Here is a 22110-nt window from a genome sequence, read left to right on the forward strand (position 1 = left end):
TGTTAGATCTTTAAAAAATTGGATATAATTCATATACCATGCAATTCACGTTTTTAAAGTATATAACTTAGCAGTTTTTGGTATATTCATAAGATTGTACAGCCATCACTGTGATCTAATTCCAGAACATTTTCATCATCCCAAAGAGAAACCCTGTACATTTTAGCAGTCACTCCTCATTCCACCCTTCCTGCAGCCCCTGACAACTACTAATCTACTTACTATCTCTTTGGATTTGCCTATTCTGGGCATTTCATATAAACGGAATCATATAATATATGACCCTTTGTGTCTGGTTTCTTTCACTTAACATAATATCTGCAAGGTTCATCCATGTTGTAACATGAATCAGTACTGAATCATATTAAGTGCAGAATAATATTGCATCGTATGGCTTAATAAGGCTGAATAATATTTCATTTATGCATATATCACATTTTATTTATCCATTCACCATTTGATGGACATTTAGGTTGCTTCTACTTTTTGGCCACTATGAATAAGGCTACTAATGAACATTCCTGTATGAGTTTTTAAGATAAACATCTTTTCTATTCTCTTGAGCATATTAATACATCTAGGAGTAGAATTTTGGGGTCATGTGGGTCAGGTTAAACTATGTTTAAGTTTTTGGGAACTGCCCACTCATTATTTTTAGTTTCTTTCCTGAGAAATTTTTCCTCCTCTTTGGAAATTCAGAGCAGTGATTCTGGGGTTTGGCTGATGGGTGCTTTTTCAACTTCAGATGTCCTTCCAGAGATTTAATGTTTAAGATAACTTCTTTAAAGCCTAGCATGATGCTCCTCTCTTGACCTGAGAATAAATACTAAGATGGTCTGACCTAGCAGAATAGTTCTTTTCATTTTTGTTTAGTAGATTTCAGTGCTTTTAGTTTTCTTTTTGGTCCAATTAAAGAGATTGTTGGCAACCTTAGTTGTTTTAGGAGATTGGAATGCTTCCTAACTGGGATGTTATTTATCATTATCTAATGGCTTACAAGGAGAACTGGGAATCCATTCAACAAATAAAGGGTTTTTTTCATCTTAAAAAATCATGGAGAAAATGACCCTAAATGTAGCATTAGTCAGATTCCTTTAAATGGAAGAAAATATAAAAATGAATTTTAGCAGTATAATTATTTTAAAGATGTGATGGCAAATCTAGATAAAGCCATGGGAATAAAATTTGTTTAGGTATTAGTTTAATATCTATAATAATTGCTTTTTCCAACCTGATGGGACAAAAATAAAAAATTTGAGTATCTAGTTCAAGCATCTTTAGTCATAGGTGAGAAGATCTTTTAATATCTTAAGAAGCTAAAGAAATATAAAATTCAATCAAAGACAAGAGTTGGAATAATAGTTGCAGAATTCTGTGGCATATTGGCAAAATTAAACAACATTTAACTTAGATTAAGTAATCTAAGACTGTAGGCTACAAGGACTGTGAGATCAACACTGTCTTTAAGTTATAAAACCCTTAATATACAAAATAAATAATAGAGTCATTGAGAAGAATTCAGGTATGTCCCAGCTGAAATCTCTCATGATAGTGAAACTTTGATCAGCTAAAGTGATCACCAAAAATGCCTTGGGATGAAATAACTGTTTCAATAAGGGGTATGCAACTTTAACTCTAAGGAGATTTAATAAAGTATAAAAATATTTAAGAATCAAGCTCATGGAATTAGTAGTTTTATGCTAAAGAGGTAGTATATATTTATTTCATATACTCATTAGAGTAACATGCCAGTCTTCTAATTTCATTTTTAAAGTTATAATTAAATAATTATTCTTGTGATTGTTAAATAGAAATGTTACCAAATTTGTATACATTATATGAATATTTACAAAAACTTAAGTGTCACCATAGTTATACATTTCATTTATTAGATTTATAAATACTGCTTTAAGTACTTGGAAACTTTTGCGATATAAGTGAAATGTCTAAAGTAAATATACTTTTTCGGGGTATTTAAGTATGTAAATGTGACCAAATATTATTCCAAACTCTTAAAAAAAATTTTTGGTTAAATGATGGTCATTGTAAATGTAATATTGTTAAATGCTTGATTGTTTTGTTTTGCTTTATGTAGTATTGGACTTTGTTCTTGTAGGCAGATATTTATGGATTAGCTTGAGCTTTATAAGGCTTGACTTGAAGCTTTATTGGGGCAGAATCTAGAGCAAACATTACTCTAGGGCCAGCCCTACTACTAATACATGACCCTTGTTGGGTCTCTACTGAGTTCTCTTGGTGTTCAAAGAGGCCTCTTCTCTTTAAGGAGCTAGATCTTGAATGACTTCCAGCCCTATGTAAACTCTGTGAATTTCTCCCCAATTATTCTTGACCTAGCCTTGTGGAGTTCACTCCAACATGCATGGCTGAGGATGCAGTTCTCAAGCTCTTTTCTCTGATAGCTTCCTCTTCTCCAGTATTCTACCCTGTAAATTCCTGCTGCCTCAGCCTCACTCTGCCAGAGTTCTCCTCCCTGAGCTGTGGGCTATATGATCCTGTAGTCAGAAAGCTGGGGCTACTGTGGGGATCATCTCATTTGTCTCCTTTCTCTCAGGAATCAGAGTCTTGCAATGCCTGTTGCCTAGTGTCTGAAAACAGTTGAGATACACACACTCATGTGCACACACACATAAATCTTCTAGTCATTTCTGAAAGCATATTTAAAATTTTGTTTAGAGATGGCATATGTCATGTCTACAAAGCCATAAAAATGGCCATACCCAACTCTCTGTCATCGAGGCAGAGAGTTGACTCTCTCTTGGGAAAGCCTAACAAGAATGGGGAGGGAATGAATAATTGTAAGTAAGATGGTCTAGCAGAGAGAGGTAACAAAGTCCTGGCAACCCAGTGTTTCCCAAATTGCAAGATATTAATAATAATGGTGATGACAGTGATGATAATGATAATGATAGTAAGTGTTCAATAAATGTTAGCCATGTGCTAGTGTTAATACTTACATATAGTAACTCTCTCAAGAGTCACAGTAAATCCATGAGGTAGGTACTATTGTTACCATTTTATAGATAAGGACATTGAAACTTAATAAAGTTAAATTTTTTGTCTAAGGTAAGTTGGACCCAGGTGTGAAAACTAGGTAGTCTGGCCAAATTATGGTTAATACAGTGTACTATGTTCCATCTTCATGTATTAAAGATTCTGAGTAGTTTTGCTTAACTTTATTAAACCTAGTTTTTCAATTTATTTTGAAACTTGGATATCTATTAATATTATCAATTGATGGCTAATATTTCATGGAGTGCTTGTACTATAAAATCCTTGTGGACAAAACTAATGTCCTACTTGACTTTATAATTTGTAATTAAGAGAACTAACTTTGGTATCAAACACATCATTTTCTCCCAGCCCTCCCTACCTCCTTACTGTATTCTTAAGCCCTGAAGCCTCAGTTTCCTCATAAAATAGAAATGACAGTGTCTCCCTCACACTGATGGGGACACTTAACTGAGATGATGAATATAAAGCATTTAGCTTAGTGCTTGGTAAATAATAGGAGCCAAATAAATGTTAGCGTTTTTGCTATTGTTGTTCTTACTGTTATTATGGTTATTGCTATTTCCACATAGGTCACACAGCTATTTCCATAAATGTTTGTAGAATAATGTGTTTGTTTTCAGTTGTATTATTTAATATTTTTACTTTTTCTACAGTTCTAAATTTGTTTGAAATTTATTAAAAATATATAACATGTTACTATGTTTAATGATATCCTATCTTCCAATAATTTAGATTTGCTACATAGAAGAGAGATTGAAATGTCTCTCTGTCTTCTTTTAATTTTAGAGACGTATTACTACATTTCTCCATTAGTTGGTGTCTTTTTCTTGGCTCTGACTCCTATCTGGATTATAATAGCTGCCAAGCATCCAGCCACAAGGACAGTTCTCCATTCAGGCTGGGAGCCCGTCATAACAGCTATGGTTATAAGTAGGTTAGTATTAAAGTATGTGTGTGTATGTATGTATTCTATATGCATGTATGTATGTGCATATTAAAACAAATCAATGTTTATTTTTTATGTAGCCAATTCATTATTCTCCCAGGTAATAAGGGATCAAAGTGATAGAAGTTATTAAAATCAACAGACATATGGAAGCTTCTAGTTTCAAACTTCTCTCCAACCAAAGCCTTACCAGATTGTTGAGTAAAATTTAGTGGTGTTTGGCTTAATGTGTGTGTGTGTGTGGGGGGAGTGTTAACCTGACAAGAACATTACCATTTTGAAAGTTAAGTTGTTCAGATAAGTATCAGAAAGCCTTAGAAGTGTATATACCATTTGACTGCTTCCACATCTGGGACTCTGACAAAGATATTATTAAGGATGTATGTGAAAAATTTAGTTGCAAGCATTCTCATCACGGTGAAGTTTTAATATCAAAAAATAAAATAACTTAAATGTCTAGCAATCAGGTATTGATCAAATAAATTGTGGTATAGTCACAAAGTGGAATATTAGCCACTAAAAATAACATTGTAGTATTTCATTGCTAGGGAAAGATGTTAATTATATATCTGGGGAAAAGAGCAACCTCGAAAAGACTGAATTTCTTGTTAAACTTGGTAGATTAAGACACATTTTTCTTCTTCCTTCCTGAAACTTCTAAAATGATAATAAAAGAATAAAAATGCCATAAAACCACAAAGACTGAAGGAGAACAGAGAGGACAGCAGGTGAGCAATTCAACGAAATTAGGAAGATAAGAATCAGATGCATAGTTGTTAACTGAATGAGCAGAATGAAAAAAGCTGAAACCTAATTGCCCATCAGAAGCAAGCTGATACGAGCTGCAGAAACCCAGGAAGGCAGAGGAATTAGAGGCACTAAGTACTTTTGAAAGCTGAAATGAAAATTGGTTGAAAGTTTAGGTATAGCAAGTAGATCCCCCAAACCCTTCTCTAGCTTGAACACCCACATGACTGCCCCCTCCTGCCCTAGGAGAAAATAGGAATAAACTCTGGAGAGGCTAAATAAGAGAGGTTCTTTTCTAGATTCAGAAACATGTGCACTGGTGAGGATGTGGATTAAGCACTGTATGAAAAAAGGAAGACTAGGTGAAAGTCCACACACTGAGCAGTGAGAACCCTATCACACTTCATTTTCTTTGTTCATAGAAGGCTAGCAGTCAGCCTTATACTTCCAGGCAAAAAATTAGATAATCCTTTCTGGGGAAACTTAGCATAAAAGAACAGACCTAAAGATAGTGACCCTTAGTGAGCCCTTTTAATGAAAGAGCTGCAGACCCACCTGATTGTTCTTCAGCGACCCACTTGCTGACACACTCTGCCCACGGACACAGAGAGTATGCTTTGCAGTGCCCCTTAAAGATGAGTAGACAATAGAGAATCGGCAGGCCTTTAACATGAAAGGCAGACCAAAAAATGGTACTCAGAGTGTAGGGACAGTTGAAAAACCTCAAATAACTATCAGTATCCTTGGAGAAATAAGAGAAGCTATCACATCCATGATGTAGGAACAGAAGAAATAAAGAAATAATACAAGAAAATTCTCCAGAACTGAAAAATGCGGGTTTCCAGATTGAGAGGGCCCACTAAGCCCCCAGCATAATGAATTAGAGTAGGAGGGACGGTTTTAGATAAAGCTGATAGGAGGTGTGGTGTATCAAAATGAGGACATAACTCAAGGAAGATGACCCAGGAATGAGGAAATGCATTTGGTGACAGTATGTGGTTCATTTTTCTGTATGTAATGTAATAGCTTTTTCCTGGAAGATTCAGTCCTATGAAATATTGGGACTTGGTCATAGATCAAGATCCAACAGGGAGAATGAAGGGAAGTTACAGGATGACAGCTGTGCATCAGACCTAGAGAACAACCATACAGATTGGCAAGAGGACAGTGGGCTTAAGGAGGGATGTCACTAAGAAAAAGAAAGTGGAATTGATTGGTTACCTGATAAGTTTGACTGTATTGATTGGTATTTCATTAACTTTGTTACATGTGTGAGGCTGAATTAGTAATAGGTACCTAAAAAGAAAGAAAAATATGAAGCAAAGCAAAAAGTACAAGCAAAGATATCTAATAATACACTTTGTGGCTCAGCTGTGAATAATGATTCCATTGTTATAATAAAGTCAACCTTAAATATTTCACCATGAATTATAACCAGATTGTCAGGATGTGGGGAGGAAGGGATTTATGAAAGAACCAAAGTGGGGAGGGAAGTATAAGAGAGATTAAATTCCTCATCTGCCATATTAGAAAGTCATTAGATAAATGTCTAAAGTTAAAAATGAAAAAAAATAGCAGTATAAGCCTGCTATTTAGAAATCTAGAATTAAATGCCAGAAAAAATAGCTAAAGAAATTGAAAAGAACTCCTAGTAGAAAGAAGGATCTAGGAGTGGGGCTAGAAACTATTATTTTATTATAAGCTTTGCAGTACTTTTTCATAATAATGCACATACATTTACATTTCATAAAAATAAAATGTAATAAAAGCAAAGAAAACTACTTTTCCACTTTAACCCAATTTTTATTTTTAAAAATACATGCATTTAAAAATATCTGGGGGTGAGTTTAGGGAGATGTTAGTCAATGGATAAAAAATTTCAGTTAGACCAGAGGAATAAGTCTAAGAGATCAACTGTACAACATGATGACTATAGCTAATAACAATGCATTGTATTTTTGAAAATTATTAATAGATTTTAAATGTTCTCACCACAAAAAATAAAGTATATGAGGTAATACATATGTTAATTAGCTTGATTTAGCCATTCTACAATGTATACCTATTTCTTATACATCATGTTGTACAGGATAAATATATGCAATTTTTGTCAAATAATAAGGCCAGATGTGGTAGCTCACACCTATAATCCCAGTACTTTGGGAGGCTGAGGCAGGAGGATCGCTTGAGACCAGAAGTTTGAGACCACCCTGGACAACATAGTGAGACCCTGTCTCTACCAAAATAAAAAATTAGTTGGGTGTGGGGGCACACACCTGTAGTTCCAGTTACCCCAGAGGCTGAGTGGGGTGGATTGTTGGAGCCCAGGAATTGGAGGTTATAATGAACTGTGATTGTGCCACTGAACTCCAACCTGGACAACAGAGTGGGGCCTGTTTCTAAAAAAAAAAAAAATTTAATAAAAAATTAAAAAACAAAATAAGATAAATATGTAAGTAAAAGAAAACATCTGGAAGGCTATACTGGAGTTAATAGTATAACAGTATACTGTTAACTGGTGTTAACAGTGTAACTCCAAATGATGTAACTAGGGTTGATTTTTATTTTACTGTTTATATTTGTATTTCCTAATTCTTTCTATAGTAAATTTTATTACCTGGGTAACAAAAATATTTTAAAATTGATTTTTAGCAAATGTTCATGTTAAACTAATATGCTCTTGAAATATGTATTTTATTTTTTAATTAGAGCTTAAAATATTTCTAAGAAGGACTATTTTAGGGCCCTGTAGTATAACTTTTTAATGGAAACTCCTACAATTTAGGCATATCAAGCCATACTTCATGTATTTTACTAAAGAATTAAGATAACAAATCAATAATTTCCTAATGTTAATTATCAGGTAGTAAGAACATTTGATTTGGTATTTTGACAATCAGTCCCTTTCTGTGACAACATGTGGTTCATTTTGCTGTAATGTGGTTTGTAGTTTCCTAGAAAGTTTAGGCAACAAGATCCCATGGAATATTGAGACTAGCACTATTTTATAGTACATGGACCAAGAGACTGAAGTTAACCAACTGATCATGATCTTGGAGACTTTTTTTTTTTTTTTTTTTGAGACAGAGTCTCGCTTTGTTGCCCAGGCTAGATTGAGTGCCGTGGCGTCAGCCTAGCTCACAGCAACCTCAAACTCCTGGGCTCGAGTGATCCTTCTGCCTCAGCCTCCCGGGTAGCTGGGACTACAGGCATGCGCCACCATGCCCGGCTAATTTTATATATATATATCAGTTGGCCAATTAATTTCTTTCTATTTATAGTAGAGACGGGGTCTCACTCTTGCTCAGGCTGGTTTTGAACTCCTGACCTTGAGCAATCCGCCCGCCTCGGCCTCCCAAGAGCTAGGATTACAGGCGTGAGCCACAGCGCCCGGCCGATCTTGGAGACTTTAAAAAAAAAAAAAAAAAAAAAAAAAATCTCCAAATGTTGTTGAAACATTGAGAGTATATGGTTTGCCACTATATAATTGTATATTATTTTTCTTTTGTTCTCAAAATCAGCTTTTTCTGTGGCTACAACAAAAAGAGCTGATTTTAATTTTAATTATTTTATATAATTATTTTAATTTATGAGTGGTAAGACACATCTGGTGTCTTACCTGATTATATCTAGTTTTAAGACAATAAAAACCATCCCTTTAATGCCTTGCTTACTTCAAATATGAAAAGATATTCTTTTTAAAAATATTTAACTGGGGGATGGTCATGATGGAGACTCAGACTTTTGGGGGGAGGGGGGAAATGGGCATTTATTGAAACCTTAAAATCTGTACCCCCATAATATGCCGAAAAAAAAAAAATAAAAATAAAAATATTTAAAAAATTTTAAGAGTAATACATGACATACTTTTAAAAACTTAATAAGCATAGAAGGATATAAAATGACCATCAGTCCCCTGTCAGTCTCACCCCCAAGAAATAGACATGGTTAGTAATTTTTTATCTGTCCTTCCAGACATTTTAATGCATTTAAAGCATATACTTTTTCTTTTTACAAGTGTCCTGAAATTTGAGGCTATAGCTTGTGCTATGTTTTATTTGCAACATTTCCCTGTTGACATTGATTTTTCACTTTGAATATTTTTCCTTTTATTCTATTTTTAAAATGTATAAATATTTTAAAAATGTAGGAGTGTCTATAAGTACAGAACATTGCCTTTCCTTTTCCCTAAATTATATAATTTTGTATCTTTCAGCATTGGGGGCCTTATTCTGGATACAACTGTATCTGACCCAAACTTGGTTGGGATTGTTGTTTACACACCAGTTATTAATGGTAAGAATTAGATATACTGCTTCATGATAGTACCAAATCCTTGTATACTCTTAGGTACCAATGGAGTCTTAGGGCTCCGATTTTAAGAGCTCGACCTTCCCATCCTATCCATTCTCCTTCCAACCCCAAGTTGTTGCTCACAGTGGAAATTACATTGCCTGGTCTCAGGATGTAGAACATATTTTTGGAAGAACTGTTTCTTAATATTATCATCAGCTGTTAGTTTGAGAGTCAAGGATACCTGACTTAAGGTTAGTATGGCAAAATATGATATTTCAGATTTGGATTATCATTTACTTTGAGTTTATCTGCTATCTTATGTTGTTTTGTTGCTGCCTTTGTCAATTCATGGATAAATTAGAGTTAGCTAGATTTAAGCATTGCTTAAGTCAGTTCCGTTTATTAAAATCTATTAGTCCTCTGCTGATCTCTTTAAAATGTTTTGTATATTCTTTCTTATCTATAAAATGAGGATTAGAATACTTAAGCTCACAGGGATTTTTGTATGACTTACATTTAATAAAATAATCCATTCCTACTGGCTTTTGGGGTGGCTGTCATTAAATTGGATTTTGGTATAGCCTAAACCAACATAATTTAAAAAGTAATTCTACTTGTAGAAAAACATGTTACAGGATATACTATATATTTAATATAAATTACTTTTGTGTATTTATATAAAAGAAAATGTCATATAAAGGCAAGTTATCTAAAATCTAATTTCATAGCTAAAATTTCTACTGAGCATTTTTATTTTTGTATGCCTTTAGAATGTCTGTGAACAGATGTCCTCTATAGGTCTTATTCCCTTTTTTCCTGGAGCTACGATTCTCTCCATTACTCATCATTAGAATTGTGGAACCATCTGATTCAACCTGGTCCTTCATACTCGTTGATTAGAAAATGAGCAAACATTGTCTTTTTGCCCTTTAACACAATTCATTTGTTTATTCACGTATTTATATAAAAGCCTGTCTCACCCTTGTAGTCTAATGTCTCACCATGGCCATCCATTCAAGTAATAGTAGCTTTCCTGACTCACTCTCTGTTCAATGAAAATTAAGTGTCACCAACAAACTAGTCTTCCTTAAACATTGTTTTTATTACATCATCCCTGAGTTGAAGAACTTAACAGTGGTTTCTTCTCATCTATGGAATCAAGTTTAAATTCTTCTGCCTAGTTTTCAAGGCCCTTTCTATGCTATTGGCCTTGATAGTTTCAAAAGATGTGTGCAACTTTATCATTCTAACTGGGTTCCTATATTGTCCCTACAAAGATCATCTAATTTTCACTGCTTGGAGTGACTACCACTTTCTTTCCACCTGTTCAAATCCTCTTTTGTGAATATTAGTGGATGAATTCATTAGCAAAAACATTCAATAATGACTGCTAGAGTTGTATTGAATAACATTTCAGTGAGAAATTTAACTTAAATTACAACCACCCTTTTATTAGTAAGGCTTTAATGAGTATTGCAGTCATTTCACTTTACCTAGGAAACAATTCTAGCTTCACTGAAATGCTCTCCTTGGAAGTCTGTGCCATGGCATTGTAGGGTAGTCAAATTGTTTTTGTATCTCAGTAAGCAAACCTTAGTTAAGTATCACAATGAGCTCATCTTATGTTAAATTCCATTCTTTAAAAACATTCATAGAGAAGATTTGCTCTATGTTCCTCAAATAAGATGGAACTTTCAAGAATTGAATTTCATTTTAAATATGCTGAGGGATGTACTATTTAAGGACCCTGCTTATCATCATGATCATCAGCAGCAGCAGCTATTTAGTGAGTACCTGCCATGTGCCAGATAACTTATAGGTCTTTTATGCTTGTTATATAATCCTCACAACAAGATAAATAATTTTCCCAGGGTCTTGCATTTAGTTAAGTGGTAAATCAGGATTTAAACCCAGATCTGCTTGATTCTAAAGCGTGCGATTTTTTTTCCCACTCAAAATATACAGCTACCAATTTATCTGTTTTATTAGATACAAGCATACATATTTATTTAAAGTAAGGCATATCTGGGTTGATATTGTGATTAGGATATCTTTTAATATTTACTAGCATCTCTCAAACTATAATAGTAGAATTTTTCAGAATATATTTCATGGTAACACTAGTTCTGTGAGATGTTAGTAAGTGTAACTTGAAAAGTGAGTTCTGTGGTCAATTAAATTTGCTAAACATTAGGTTAAACATTTTTTTCTTTTCTTTTCTTTTTTTTTTTTGAGACAGAGTCTCACTCTGTTGCCGGGGCTGGAGTGCCGTGCCATCAGCCTAGCTCACAGCAACCTCCAACTCCTGGGCTCAAGTGATCCTTCTGCCTCAGCCTCCCAAGTAGTTGGGACTACAGGCACATGCCACCATGCCCGGCTAATTTTTTCTATGTATTTTTAGTTGGCCAATTAATTTCTTTCTATTTTTAGTAGAGACGAGGTCTCGCTCTTGCTCAGGCTAGTTTTGAACTCCTCACCTTGAACAATCCACCTACCTCGGCCTCCCAAGTAGTTGGGACTACATGCACACGCCACCATGCCCAGCCTAAACAGATTTGTTTACTACAGGATTACTTAAAACCTTTATCAGGTTAACATATATCATGAGGCTTTCATTCTGGTACTTCTATTAGCTAGGTCTTGGAATTTCTGACCTTCCTTCAGACCTCGCAGACTACATTTTGAGAACCCCTGATTTAGGGCTTGTATCAGAGTCTACTTTCATCACAGTCTACTTTCAAACAGTAATATACCACTTTACATATAGGATAAGAATCTTATATCAGCATATTTGAATTACCACTCCTCTTTCTGGTGTGATTTTTGTCATGAGTTTTGCTTTGTTATAAAAACCCTGTAACATATTCTTATTATTTTTGCTTTAAACAGTTATTTTTTAAAAGAGATTAAAAATGAGAAAATGATATCTTTTATACTTTCCCATATAAATTTATATTTCCAGCATTCTTGGTTTGGATCCAGGTTTTCTTCTGGTATTATTCTGCTTCTGCCTGAAGAAGTTCCTTTAGTGTTTCTTGTAGGGCACACCTGCAGAGAAAACAGACGCTGCGGCCATAGTCTGTCTCAGTCTACTTCTCTTTCCTTCCTTCACCTCTATGCTTACTTCTAACAATGTCTATTTTTAACTTCTTCCACCCTGATCTCAGAAGAAGAGCTGACTCTTTTTCCCAAGAGTAATTCCTCTGTGCTTTGGATGCCATTCTATTACAACTCCATCAATTATTTTAACTTCTCTCATGTCTCCCATGTCTTCTTCTTTTCCATTTTTTCCCTTTACCCTACAAATGTGCTCAAGTCTTTCATCCCGAATCACCTTTCCCATGCTTTCCTGCCTTCTCAAGCTTCTATTCTCTCTCTTCTACTCTTTACATTCAAACTTTCCCAAGGGTATTCTATGCTTTTCCACCTCATTACAGTATTTTTCTTCCCTTTCCTTCTATATAACTTTTTTTTTTTTTTACTAAGCTCTCCAGTGACCTCCTAATTACTTTATCTAGTTACTTATTTTGGGTCTTCTATTCAACTGTTTGAAACTATTTAATATACACTTATTGCAGCTGTACCAAGTCTCATCCCATTCTCCAAAAATTCTTTTTCATTTTCTTCTTGGGTTTCTCCTTTCCACCTGCCTCTTAAGTGTTTGTATTCTTCTAGAATCTGTTCTTGATCATGTTCTATTCTCAGTCTTCACCTTCTTTATGGGTGATATTGTCTAGTCCAGAGGTTTTCAGTGTGGTACCCAGACCAGCAGTATCACCTGAGATCTTGTTAGAAATGGAAATTCTCAAGCTTTAACCAGAAGTTCTAAGGTGGAACCCATCAACTGATTCTGATACATGCAAAGGTTTGAAAACCACTTGTCTTTGTCATATGGCTTCAACTCTTTATTTCTAGTCTTGACACACCATTTCATATGTTCATTTCTAGATCCATACATTAAATTGGATATTTCTACATCTTTACCCCACAACCTGCTCTTCTTTCCATGTTTCCAGTGTCAGTTAGTGGTATTGACATCTACCCAGTGTCTCAAACAAGACATCCCCAAATCACATACTCCCTCTTCCTTATATTCTTTACTTTTATCTGCTCTTGAAATAACTTCTGAATTTGAGATCCACTGGTTAGAGGAAGGATGAGAGCTGAGTTAGTGTAGCCAGGCAGGATTCAAGAGAGACCATTTATTCGGTGATTAGGAAGTCATTTGAGAGTTCAGTTTTGTTGAGTAGCAGGATAAATAAATGAAGGTATAGTCTTACAACAGAATATTATAAACAATAAAAATGGTTGAATTACATCTATCTCCCAGAAGAGCAAGGATGAATCTCAGTAACTTAATATATGATACATTATTCCATTTATGTAAAGTTTAAAAGCATGTAAAACTCAATGATTTATTGTTTAAGAATACACATATATATGATAATACAGAGAAAAGCAAAAGAATTGAAAACACAATTAAGGATAGTTTCTTTGATGAGGAAGGAAGTATATGGGCTTGGGAAGGGGCACATGGAGCACTTCAAATATAAAGGTAATAGTGTATTTCTTTTCTTAAACTGGATGGTGGGTACATGGGCATTTTTTGTAGTATGATTCATTATAGCTTACATATATCTTATAAAATTATTTTTGAATATATTAAATATTTAGTATAAAACAATAAAAATCTTGGAAGTAGCACTTTTAGGCCTCTTACTAAATGGTTGATAATGAAAAGAAAAGAATTAGGATAACGCCTAGAAGTCCAGATTAAAAAAAGACATGTCTCCCCATCTTTTTTTTTTTTTTTTTTTTGCATCTCTTGAAACTAAGAGTGTAATTTCTGCATGTGGGTTCTGATGAGTCTTGAAAGGAGGATAGGTGAAATTGCAGAAGTATATGGAAGTAGCTAAAATATGTAGGTATACATGGAAAGTGCTAGATCTGTTGTGCTGTTGATTATAGAGATTTACTTTTCAAACAAATGAACTTTTGATTCGGGTTCTCTTGGGAATGTGCAAAAGAATTCTGGACAGAATTTGAAATATATTCTATGATGTAGTGTTAAACATTTACTGGAAACATATATTTCTATATTTAGCAAAACATAAGTTTGGATTTTAAAACAGTCCTTAGATGAACCTGCTGGTAATTTCTTCCTACTATCAAACTTTATATGATTAACTGGGCTTATTCCAGCATAAGGCACCTAAAATCAGGTACTGTGGACACTGAGGATTCTCATTGCTTTGTATATTGACTAGCTGTTTTTGCTAATGTTTTTAATTTATGTGAGATTATCTTTAGAAGCTCTCCCCTAGCTTCAATAATGCAATTAGTCTGTGAGGAATTTAAATTATTTGAAAGAAATGCTGATAGACTAGCTCTTAGTAGAAACATAGTACTGTATATCATAATAGCAAGTAGGCATTTTTGACATTAAAAAAGCTATTCCAAGGTAATAATTCTGCTACAGTTTAAAAATATACCCAGTGATCAAGATGAAACCATGAGAGATTAAAACTGTAATTAGTCCCTTCAATAATTACATTGTTTACTTTAAGGTTTTTCACCTTTTCCAGAAAAATTATACCAGTGTCTTTCTAAAGTCTCTTGTTCATTTTCTTTTTAGTTTGGTACAATTATAACATGTTATATCTGTGTTTCCTGGACAACAGTGTAATAAGGTGATAAGCTGATTATTTCTAAAAGTTTATTTATTTTTATTATCATTATGTTAGTCTGTTATGTGGTAATAAACAAATGATAAAAGTAGTTTTATAAAATTTTACCAACAAAATTTATAAAGTTTTTGAAGAGAGCTGCAACTAATTAGTAGCTTTTTGTTTCAAACTCAATCCAAGGGAATTTGCAGCTAGAATAGATATTCTCAGGCTTAACAGCAGATGTTTTCTGCATTTGCATGGAAGCATTTCATATCCAATAAAATGCAAAATAGAACACTACCCCCAAGAAAATCCCCAGAGTAAATGAAGATAAAAAGGAAACTGCAATTTATACATTCCTGTGGAAAATGTCTGTCATTGAAAAATGTATCTGAATGTAGACTTTTGCTTTGCATTAAGTATAATTCTATTTATTTATTTATTTATTTATTTATTTATTTATTTATTTATTTATTTATTTAGAGACAGAGTCTTGCTCAGTCTCCCCAGGTAGAGTGCAGTGGTATCATCATAGCTCCCTGCAACCTCAAACTAACTCCTGGGCTCAAGCGATCCTCCTGCCTCAGCCTCCTGAGTAACTGGAACTACAGGCGCATGCCACCATGCCTGACTAATTTTTCTATTTTTTAGTAGAGACAGGGTCTCACTCTTATTCAGGCTGGTCTTGAACTCCTGAGCTCAAGCAATCCTCCCGCCTCATCCTCCTAGAGTGCTAGCATTACAGGTGTGAGCTACTGCATCTGGCCCATTAAGTGTAATTCTTAACATTAGACTCTTCTCCTTTTGAGTGGCTCTGAAGAGAAATGTATGGATGATTACAAGGCTGTAATCATTTTTTTTTTTTTTTTTTTTTTTTGAGACAGAGTCTCACTTTGTTGTCCAGGCTAGAGTGAGTGCCGTGGCGTCAGCCTAGCTCACAGCAACCTCAAACTCCTGGGCTCAAGTAATCCTGCTGCCTCAGCCTCCCGAGTAGCTGGGACTACAGGCATGCGCCACTATGCCCGGCTAATTTTTTTTAATATATATATCAGTTGGCCAATTAATTTCTTTCTGTTTATAGTAGAGACGGGGTCTCGCTCTTGCTCAGGCTGGTTTTGAACTCCTGACCTTGAGCAATCCGCCCGCCTCGGCCTCCCAAGAGCTAGGATTACAGGCGTGAGCCACAGCGCCCGGCCTGTAATCATTTTTTAATAGTTTACCTCTTACTGATTTACCAAGTGACTCTTTGTGAAAATGCTTACATTGTGTAATATAAATACTCTTACCTCTTTCAATTTCTAGGATATTTTCACTTACCTTCATTTGTAGGTATAAGTTACTAGCCTTGTTTGTGTGCTACTATCAGATGAGTACCAATACATGGCATTTATTCAAAGTTCTATTCCAATTGTTTACTTTAAAAAGTGAGCTCAGATTTGGAAAATCCAGACTTTTAAAATAGCCTTCACTAATTTTTAGTGGAAAATTTTTAGTGGAAAATTCATTGAGTAAATAGAAAGACGTTTAAGTGATTATTTAAAATGTGGGCACCAAGTGATTTATAGACTTCCGTGGTTTTCTTTTCTTTTCTTTTTTTTTTTAAAAAAAAAACAAGATAAGAGTCTTTGAATTGAAAAGTAACACAGTTCCTGGACACCTTCTGACCAATGAATTCTCCAGCAAGTTAAGTGTCAGGACCTATAATTCAGAAAACACCAAGTCAGAATCACATTATTTGTATAAATTGTTTCTTCTTATTATTGATTAATAATAACAACAATAGTTAACATTTTTTGAACCTTTACCATGTCCAGAAACTGCTAAGCATCTCTCATGTATGCCTTTATTTCCCAATAGATTTAAAGGTAAAAATGGTTTTTTTTTGTTATGTGGATGAGTAGTACAGTGATGAAGTCTGGCCTTTTAGCATATCCGTCACCTGAATAGTATACTGGTTCCATAGAGGTAATACTAATTTGCAATTGTGAATTGTGCTGTAATAAACATAAAGTACAGGTGTCTTTTTGATATAATGACTACTTTTCCTTTGGTAGATACCCAGTAATGGGATTGCTGAATAGTAGATCTACTTTTAGTTTTTTGAGAAATTTTCATACTGTTTTCCATTGAGGTTCTACTAATTTACATTCCCACCAACAGTGTGTAAATGTTCCCTTTTCACTATATCCACACACCAACATCTATTATTTTTTTGACTTTACGGCCATTCTGATAGGGGTAAGGTGGTATCTCATTGTGGTTTTAATTTGCATTTGTCGGTTGATTAGTGATGTTGAGCATTTTTTCATACCTTTGTAGGACATTTGTTTCTCTCCTTTTGAAAAATGTCTGTTCATGTCTTTTGCTCACTTTTTAATTGGATTATTTGTTTGACTTTCTTATAGATTCTGGATATTAGTCCATTGTCAGATGTATAGTTTGGGAATATTTTCTGCCATTCTGTAAATTGTCTGTTTCCTCTGTTGATTATTTCTTTTGCTGTGCGAAAGCTTTTTAGTTTGATTAAATCCCATTTATTTATTTTTGTTTTTATTGTATTTGCTTTTGGCATCTTAGTCATAAATTCTTTTTGTAGGCCAGTGTTGAGAATAGTTTTTCCTAGGTTTGAATTCTTATGGATTCATGCCTTATGAAAAATCCATCTTGAGTTAACTTTTGTTTATGATGAGAGATAGGGATCCTGTTTCATTTTTCTCTATGTAACTCCAATTTCCAATTTTCTCAGCACCATTTATTAAACAGTATGTCTTCCCCAGTGTATGTTTTTGTTTGCTTTGTTTAAAATCATTTCTTTGGAGGTATATGGTTTTATTTCTGGGTTCTATATTCTGTTCAATTGATCTATGTGTCTACTTTTATACCAATACCATGCTGTCTTGATTACTATAGCCTTGGAGTATAATTTGAAGTTGGGTAATGTGATGTCTCCAGATTTGTTCTTTTTGCTTAGGATTGCTTTGGCTATTTGGGCTCTTTTTTCTTTTTCTTTTTTTTTTTTTGAGATAGAGTCTTGCTCTGTTGCCCAGGCTAGAGTGCCGTGGCGTCAGCCTAGCTCACAGCAACCTCAAACTCCTGGGCTCAAGCGATCCTCCTGCCTCAGCCTCCCAGGTAGCTGGGACTACAGGCATGCTCCACTGTGCCCGGCTAATTTTTTCTATTTTTAGTTGTTTGGCTAATTTTATTTCTATTTATAATAAAGAGGTAGTCTTGCTCTTGCTCAGGCTGGTCTCGAACTCCTGAGCTCAAGCAATCCTCCTTCCTCAGTTTCCCAGAGTGCTGGGTTACAGGCATGAGCCACTGTGCCTGGCCTGGGCTCTTTTTTGATTCCATATGAAATTTAGAATTGTTTTTTCTAATTCTGTGAAAAAAACCATTGGTATTTTGATAGGAATTGCATTGCATCTGTAGATTACTTTGAACAGTATGGACATTTTAACGTTCAATCCATGAGCATAGGATGATTTTCCATCTATCTGCATCATCTACGATAGTGGTCCCCGACCTTTTTGGCACCAGGGACCAGTTTCATGGAAGACAATTTTTCCATGGACAGGGGAATGGAGGGGTGGGTGGGCAGGAGGTGGTGATGAGGTAGAGCTCAGGCAGTGATCTATGGCCTTGTTTTCCTAATAGGCCAGGGATCAGTACCAGGCCATGGCCCAGGGGTTTGGAATAGCAGATCTGTAGTTTCTTTCATCAGTGTTGTGTAGTTCTCCTTGTAGAGATCTTTCACCTCCTTGGTTTAAGTATATTCCTAGGTATTTTAATTTTTTTTGCAGCAATTATAAATATGATTGTTTTCTCAATTTGATTCTCAGCTTGGTTGTTATTATTAATAGTATATGCAAGCACTACTGACTTGTATACATTGATTTTGTAACCTGTGATTTTACTGAATTCATTTATCAAATCTTGGGGTCTTTTGGAGGAATCTTTAGGGTTTTCTAGGTATAAGATCATATCATCAGTAAACAGAGATAGTATGTCTTCCTCTTTTCAATTTGGATGCCTTTCATTTCTTTCTCTTGTCTGATTGCTCTGGTTAGGACTTTAAGTACTATGTTGAATAAAAGTAGTAAAAATGAGTCTCCATGTCTTATTCCAGTTTTTAGGGGGAATGCTTTCAAGTTTCAGTATGATGTTAGCTGTGGGTTTGTCTTGTATGGCTTTTATTATTTGGAGGCATCTTCCTTCTGTGCCTAGTTTGTTGAGGGTTTTATCATGAAGGGATTCTGGATTTTATCAAGTGCTTTTTATCCACCTATTGAAATGATCACATGGCTTTTGTATTTAATTCTGTTTATGTGGTGAGTCACATTTATTGGTTTGCATATGTTGAACCCATCCTTGCATCCCTGGGATGAAACGCACTTGATCATGGTGAATTATCTTTTTTTTTTTAAGTGCAAAATGAGTTTCATTGAGGAAGAGCAAGATAAGTTTACAGAGCAAGAGCAAGATATGTTTGCCACAGATAGCGGATAAGCCCCCTATCATAACAAGAGGCTCTGGTAATTGTCTGGGGTCTTGTTTTATAGTGTCTGTATTGCACCCTCCTTGTGGTTCAGACATCACCAGTGAACCACTTTGATGGACAGTTAACAGCATGATAATTAGCCTTAGGTTACTCTAGGTCACTTTCCAGATCCTATTGTGCCTGGGTTGCCTGGCCCACTGTGCTGGGGAATTCCCTGCATTCTTTTACAAATTAGCATGGCATTCCTCCTTCTTCTCAGAAGTGGAAGTTGCTTGGGGCAGGATTAAGGTGGGGAAGCAGCAAGATGGGTGCCCACCTTTGTCCCTAGCTGGAATCCCTCACTATCTACCTAACATCTCCCACTCTCTATTCTAGAGGTCCAAATCATTGGGTAGGGGCATTGACTTGTCTGGCTGCTTCCTGATGAGTGGGGGTGATGATTCCTATTAGAGTGGCCTCTTGCAGGTCCTCTGAGGGTCTCTCCAGGGGACTTCAGTATATGTCCTGAGAATATGGTTGTGGTTGTAGGTGTGAGAAGGAAGTAAGTGCTGGGGCTGGTAGAGAACGTAGGACCATTTGTATCTTGATGGACTCTAGGCAGGATCAAATGAATTTAGTTAGAAAATTTATGAAGATTGGATCCAATATTAGAATTCCCAGGATGCAAAATAATAGTGTGACCAAAGGAATTGCCAGGGAATATCTGGCAGGTATGGTTGAGCCTTATGGTGTGTGGGGTTTGGTTTGCCAAGGCAAAAGGTGTCTTGCCCATGGGTAAACAGTTTGTACTACTTACCTGAAGGAGCTGCATCAGGAGAAGTTCACTTGAACAGGTACCAGAGATCCTCCAATGGCATACACGAGTACTTGCCGCCAGTGTTGGAGTCCTCATCTGCAGGGGCCAGATGAGTTTCATTTTGGTCTTTTCATGGCTTCACCTGAGAATAATGGAGCCAAGTAGGTATTCCTGGGACCTTAACCACTTCGGTCTGGCTGTGAAACCTTGCCCACAGCCGGCACTCATAGTCCGCACGATAGTTTGTGCATTGAGGATGAATCCGTTTTGCTCTTGAGTGATGAGGAAAGCTTTAAACCACTGAAAGCTTGTTTTACTTTACAGGCAGCTTTACTTGTAATGTCAATCAGAATAGGTAACATATACATGTATGTTTTTATTATGTTATTTTTAAATGTTCACAATTTTATTTTGATAAATGAAAAATTAGAAAAGTCATATCACGGCTGTCGGCTAAAGTCGACGCTGGGCTGTGCACCTTCATATCACGGCTGTCGGCTAAAGTTGCTGTGCACGTTCATCTGTGGATATCGACTGTAGTCGACGCTCGTACTGAAGTGGTTAATATCAGTTGGGGTATAAAGTAAGGGCTGGATAAGCACCTTTACACATGGGAATTAGCTGGGATGTTGGGGACCCATCCTTCCACTGTTTGATGAGCACTAAGTGCCCCAGCTGACGGAGAGGACTAGGGGAAGATGGGTCTCTAGGCAGTAGCTTGTGTTCTTGTAATGTCCGCAAGAACTGAGCTACTTGAAGGGTGTGTTGGTATTCAGCTTTTACTGAAAATCAAAATCTGAAATGATCAGAGAAAAAAGTCAGCCATACAACATTTCAAAAGCACTCAAAGAAAAGGGGCTTTAGCCTCAATATGTAAATGCAAAAGAGCAACTGGGAGAAGTCGTAACCACCTGAGTTCAGTCTTCTGGGTCATCTTGCAGAGGGCAACCTTGAGGCTCTGGTTAACTTGCTCCACCTGGCCTGATGACCGAGGCCTCTAAGCACAATGCAGATAGTAAGAGATCCGCAGGGCCCTAGAGACTCCCTGAACTGCCTGTGAAGCAAAGGCAGGACCCGTTGTCACTCTGTAAGGACCAGGGAAGGCCAAAACGAGGTATGATGTCCTCCAGAAGTCTTCAGGAAACTTAAGTGGCCTTTTTAGTCCTGCAAGGGAAAGCTTTGGCCCAACAAGTGAAAGTGTTTACAAACACTGATATGTACTAAATCCTATAGGGAGGCATTGGGTGAAATCTAACTGCCAGTCCTCACTGGGGTAGGTCCCTTTTTGTTAGGCCAGAGAGGCAAGTTTTGCCCTCAAAGCCCTTTGAGGATTATTGGTTTAGCAGATAGTACAAAGTGAGTTGACCTATTTAATAGTATGTTGTTCCAAGAGATGTTTAAATGGCTTTGGGCTAAAGTGGGTAGCATTATGGGTGGCATCTACCAAGTTTTTGATTTTTTAGCTGGTAATAGAGGTTTCATTTAACTAACCATCCAGAGGGGCTCAAGTGGTATCCTTGAGTCAACCTGTCAGATACTTCTGAGGTGGAATAAGCTGGAATTAGGGAGAGTGGGATTATAAGGTACTAAGGCTCCAACTAGGTTAGAAAACACTTCAGCCAGGGCTGCCTGTTTGGCAGCTGTATCTGCAGCCCTGTTTCCTTGAGCTAGTATATCAGCTCCCTTTTGTGAATTATCTTTTTGATGTGCTGTTGGATTTGGTTTGTTAGTATTTTCCTGCAGATTTTTGCATCTATGCTCATCAGAGATATGGGTCTGCAGTTTTCTTTGTTTGTTGCATTCTTTTCTGGTTGTGATATCAGGATGATACTGGCTTCATAGAGTGAGAGAGGATTCCTTCCTTCTCAAACTTTGGGACAGTTTCAGTAGGATTGGTACCAGTTCTTCTTTGTACATCTGGTAAAATTTAGCTGTAAATCTGTCAAGTCCTGGGCTTTTTTTAATTGGGAGATTTTTTATTACTGACTCAATCTTGCTACTCATTAATCATCCATTCAAGATTTCTATTTCTTCTTGATTCAAGCTTGGAGGGTTGTATATTTTCTGGAATTTATCCATCTCCTCAGGATCTTCTAGTTTGTGTGCATAGAGATGTTCATAGTAG

At 35.9% G+C, this 22110-nt stretch overlaps 1 protein-coding gene across 6 annotated transcripts in view; it reads left to right on the top strand.

Annotated features, from left to right (window-relative positions):
- Positions 1 to 22110, top strand: part of SLC41A2 (solute carrier family 41 member 2) — a 121515-nt gene that overhangs the window by 62906 nt on the left and 36499 nt on the right. For all 6 annotated transcript variants that reach the window (XM_012772736.3, XM_012772739.3, XM_012772738.3 and 3 more), the window contains 2 exons: positions 3820 to 3967; positions 8943 to 9022. In XM_012772736.3, the coding sequence (XP_012628190.1) occupies positions 3820 to 3967; positions 8943 to 9022 (228 nt within the window). The remainder of the gene's footprint in view (positions 1 to 3819; positions 3968 to 8942; positions 9023 to 22110) is intronic.

This window comes from Microcebus murinus, chromosome 10 (assembly GCF_040939455.1).
Source record: "Microcebus murinus isolate Inina chromosome 10, M.murinus_Inina_mat1.0, whole genome shotgun sequence".
In the NCBI taxonomy this organism is placed as follows: Eukaryota; Metazoa; Chordata; class Mammalia; order Primates; family Cheirogaleidae; genus Microcebus; species Microcebus murinus.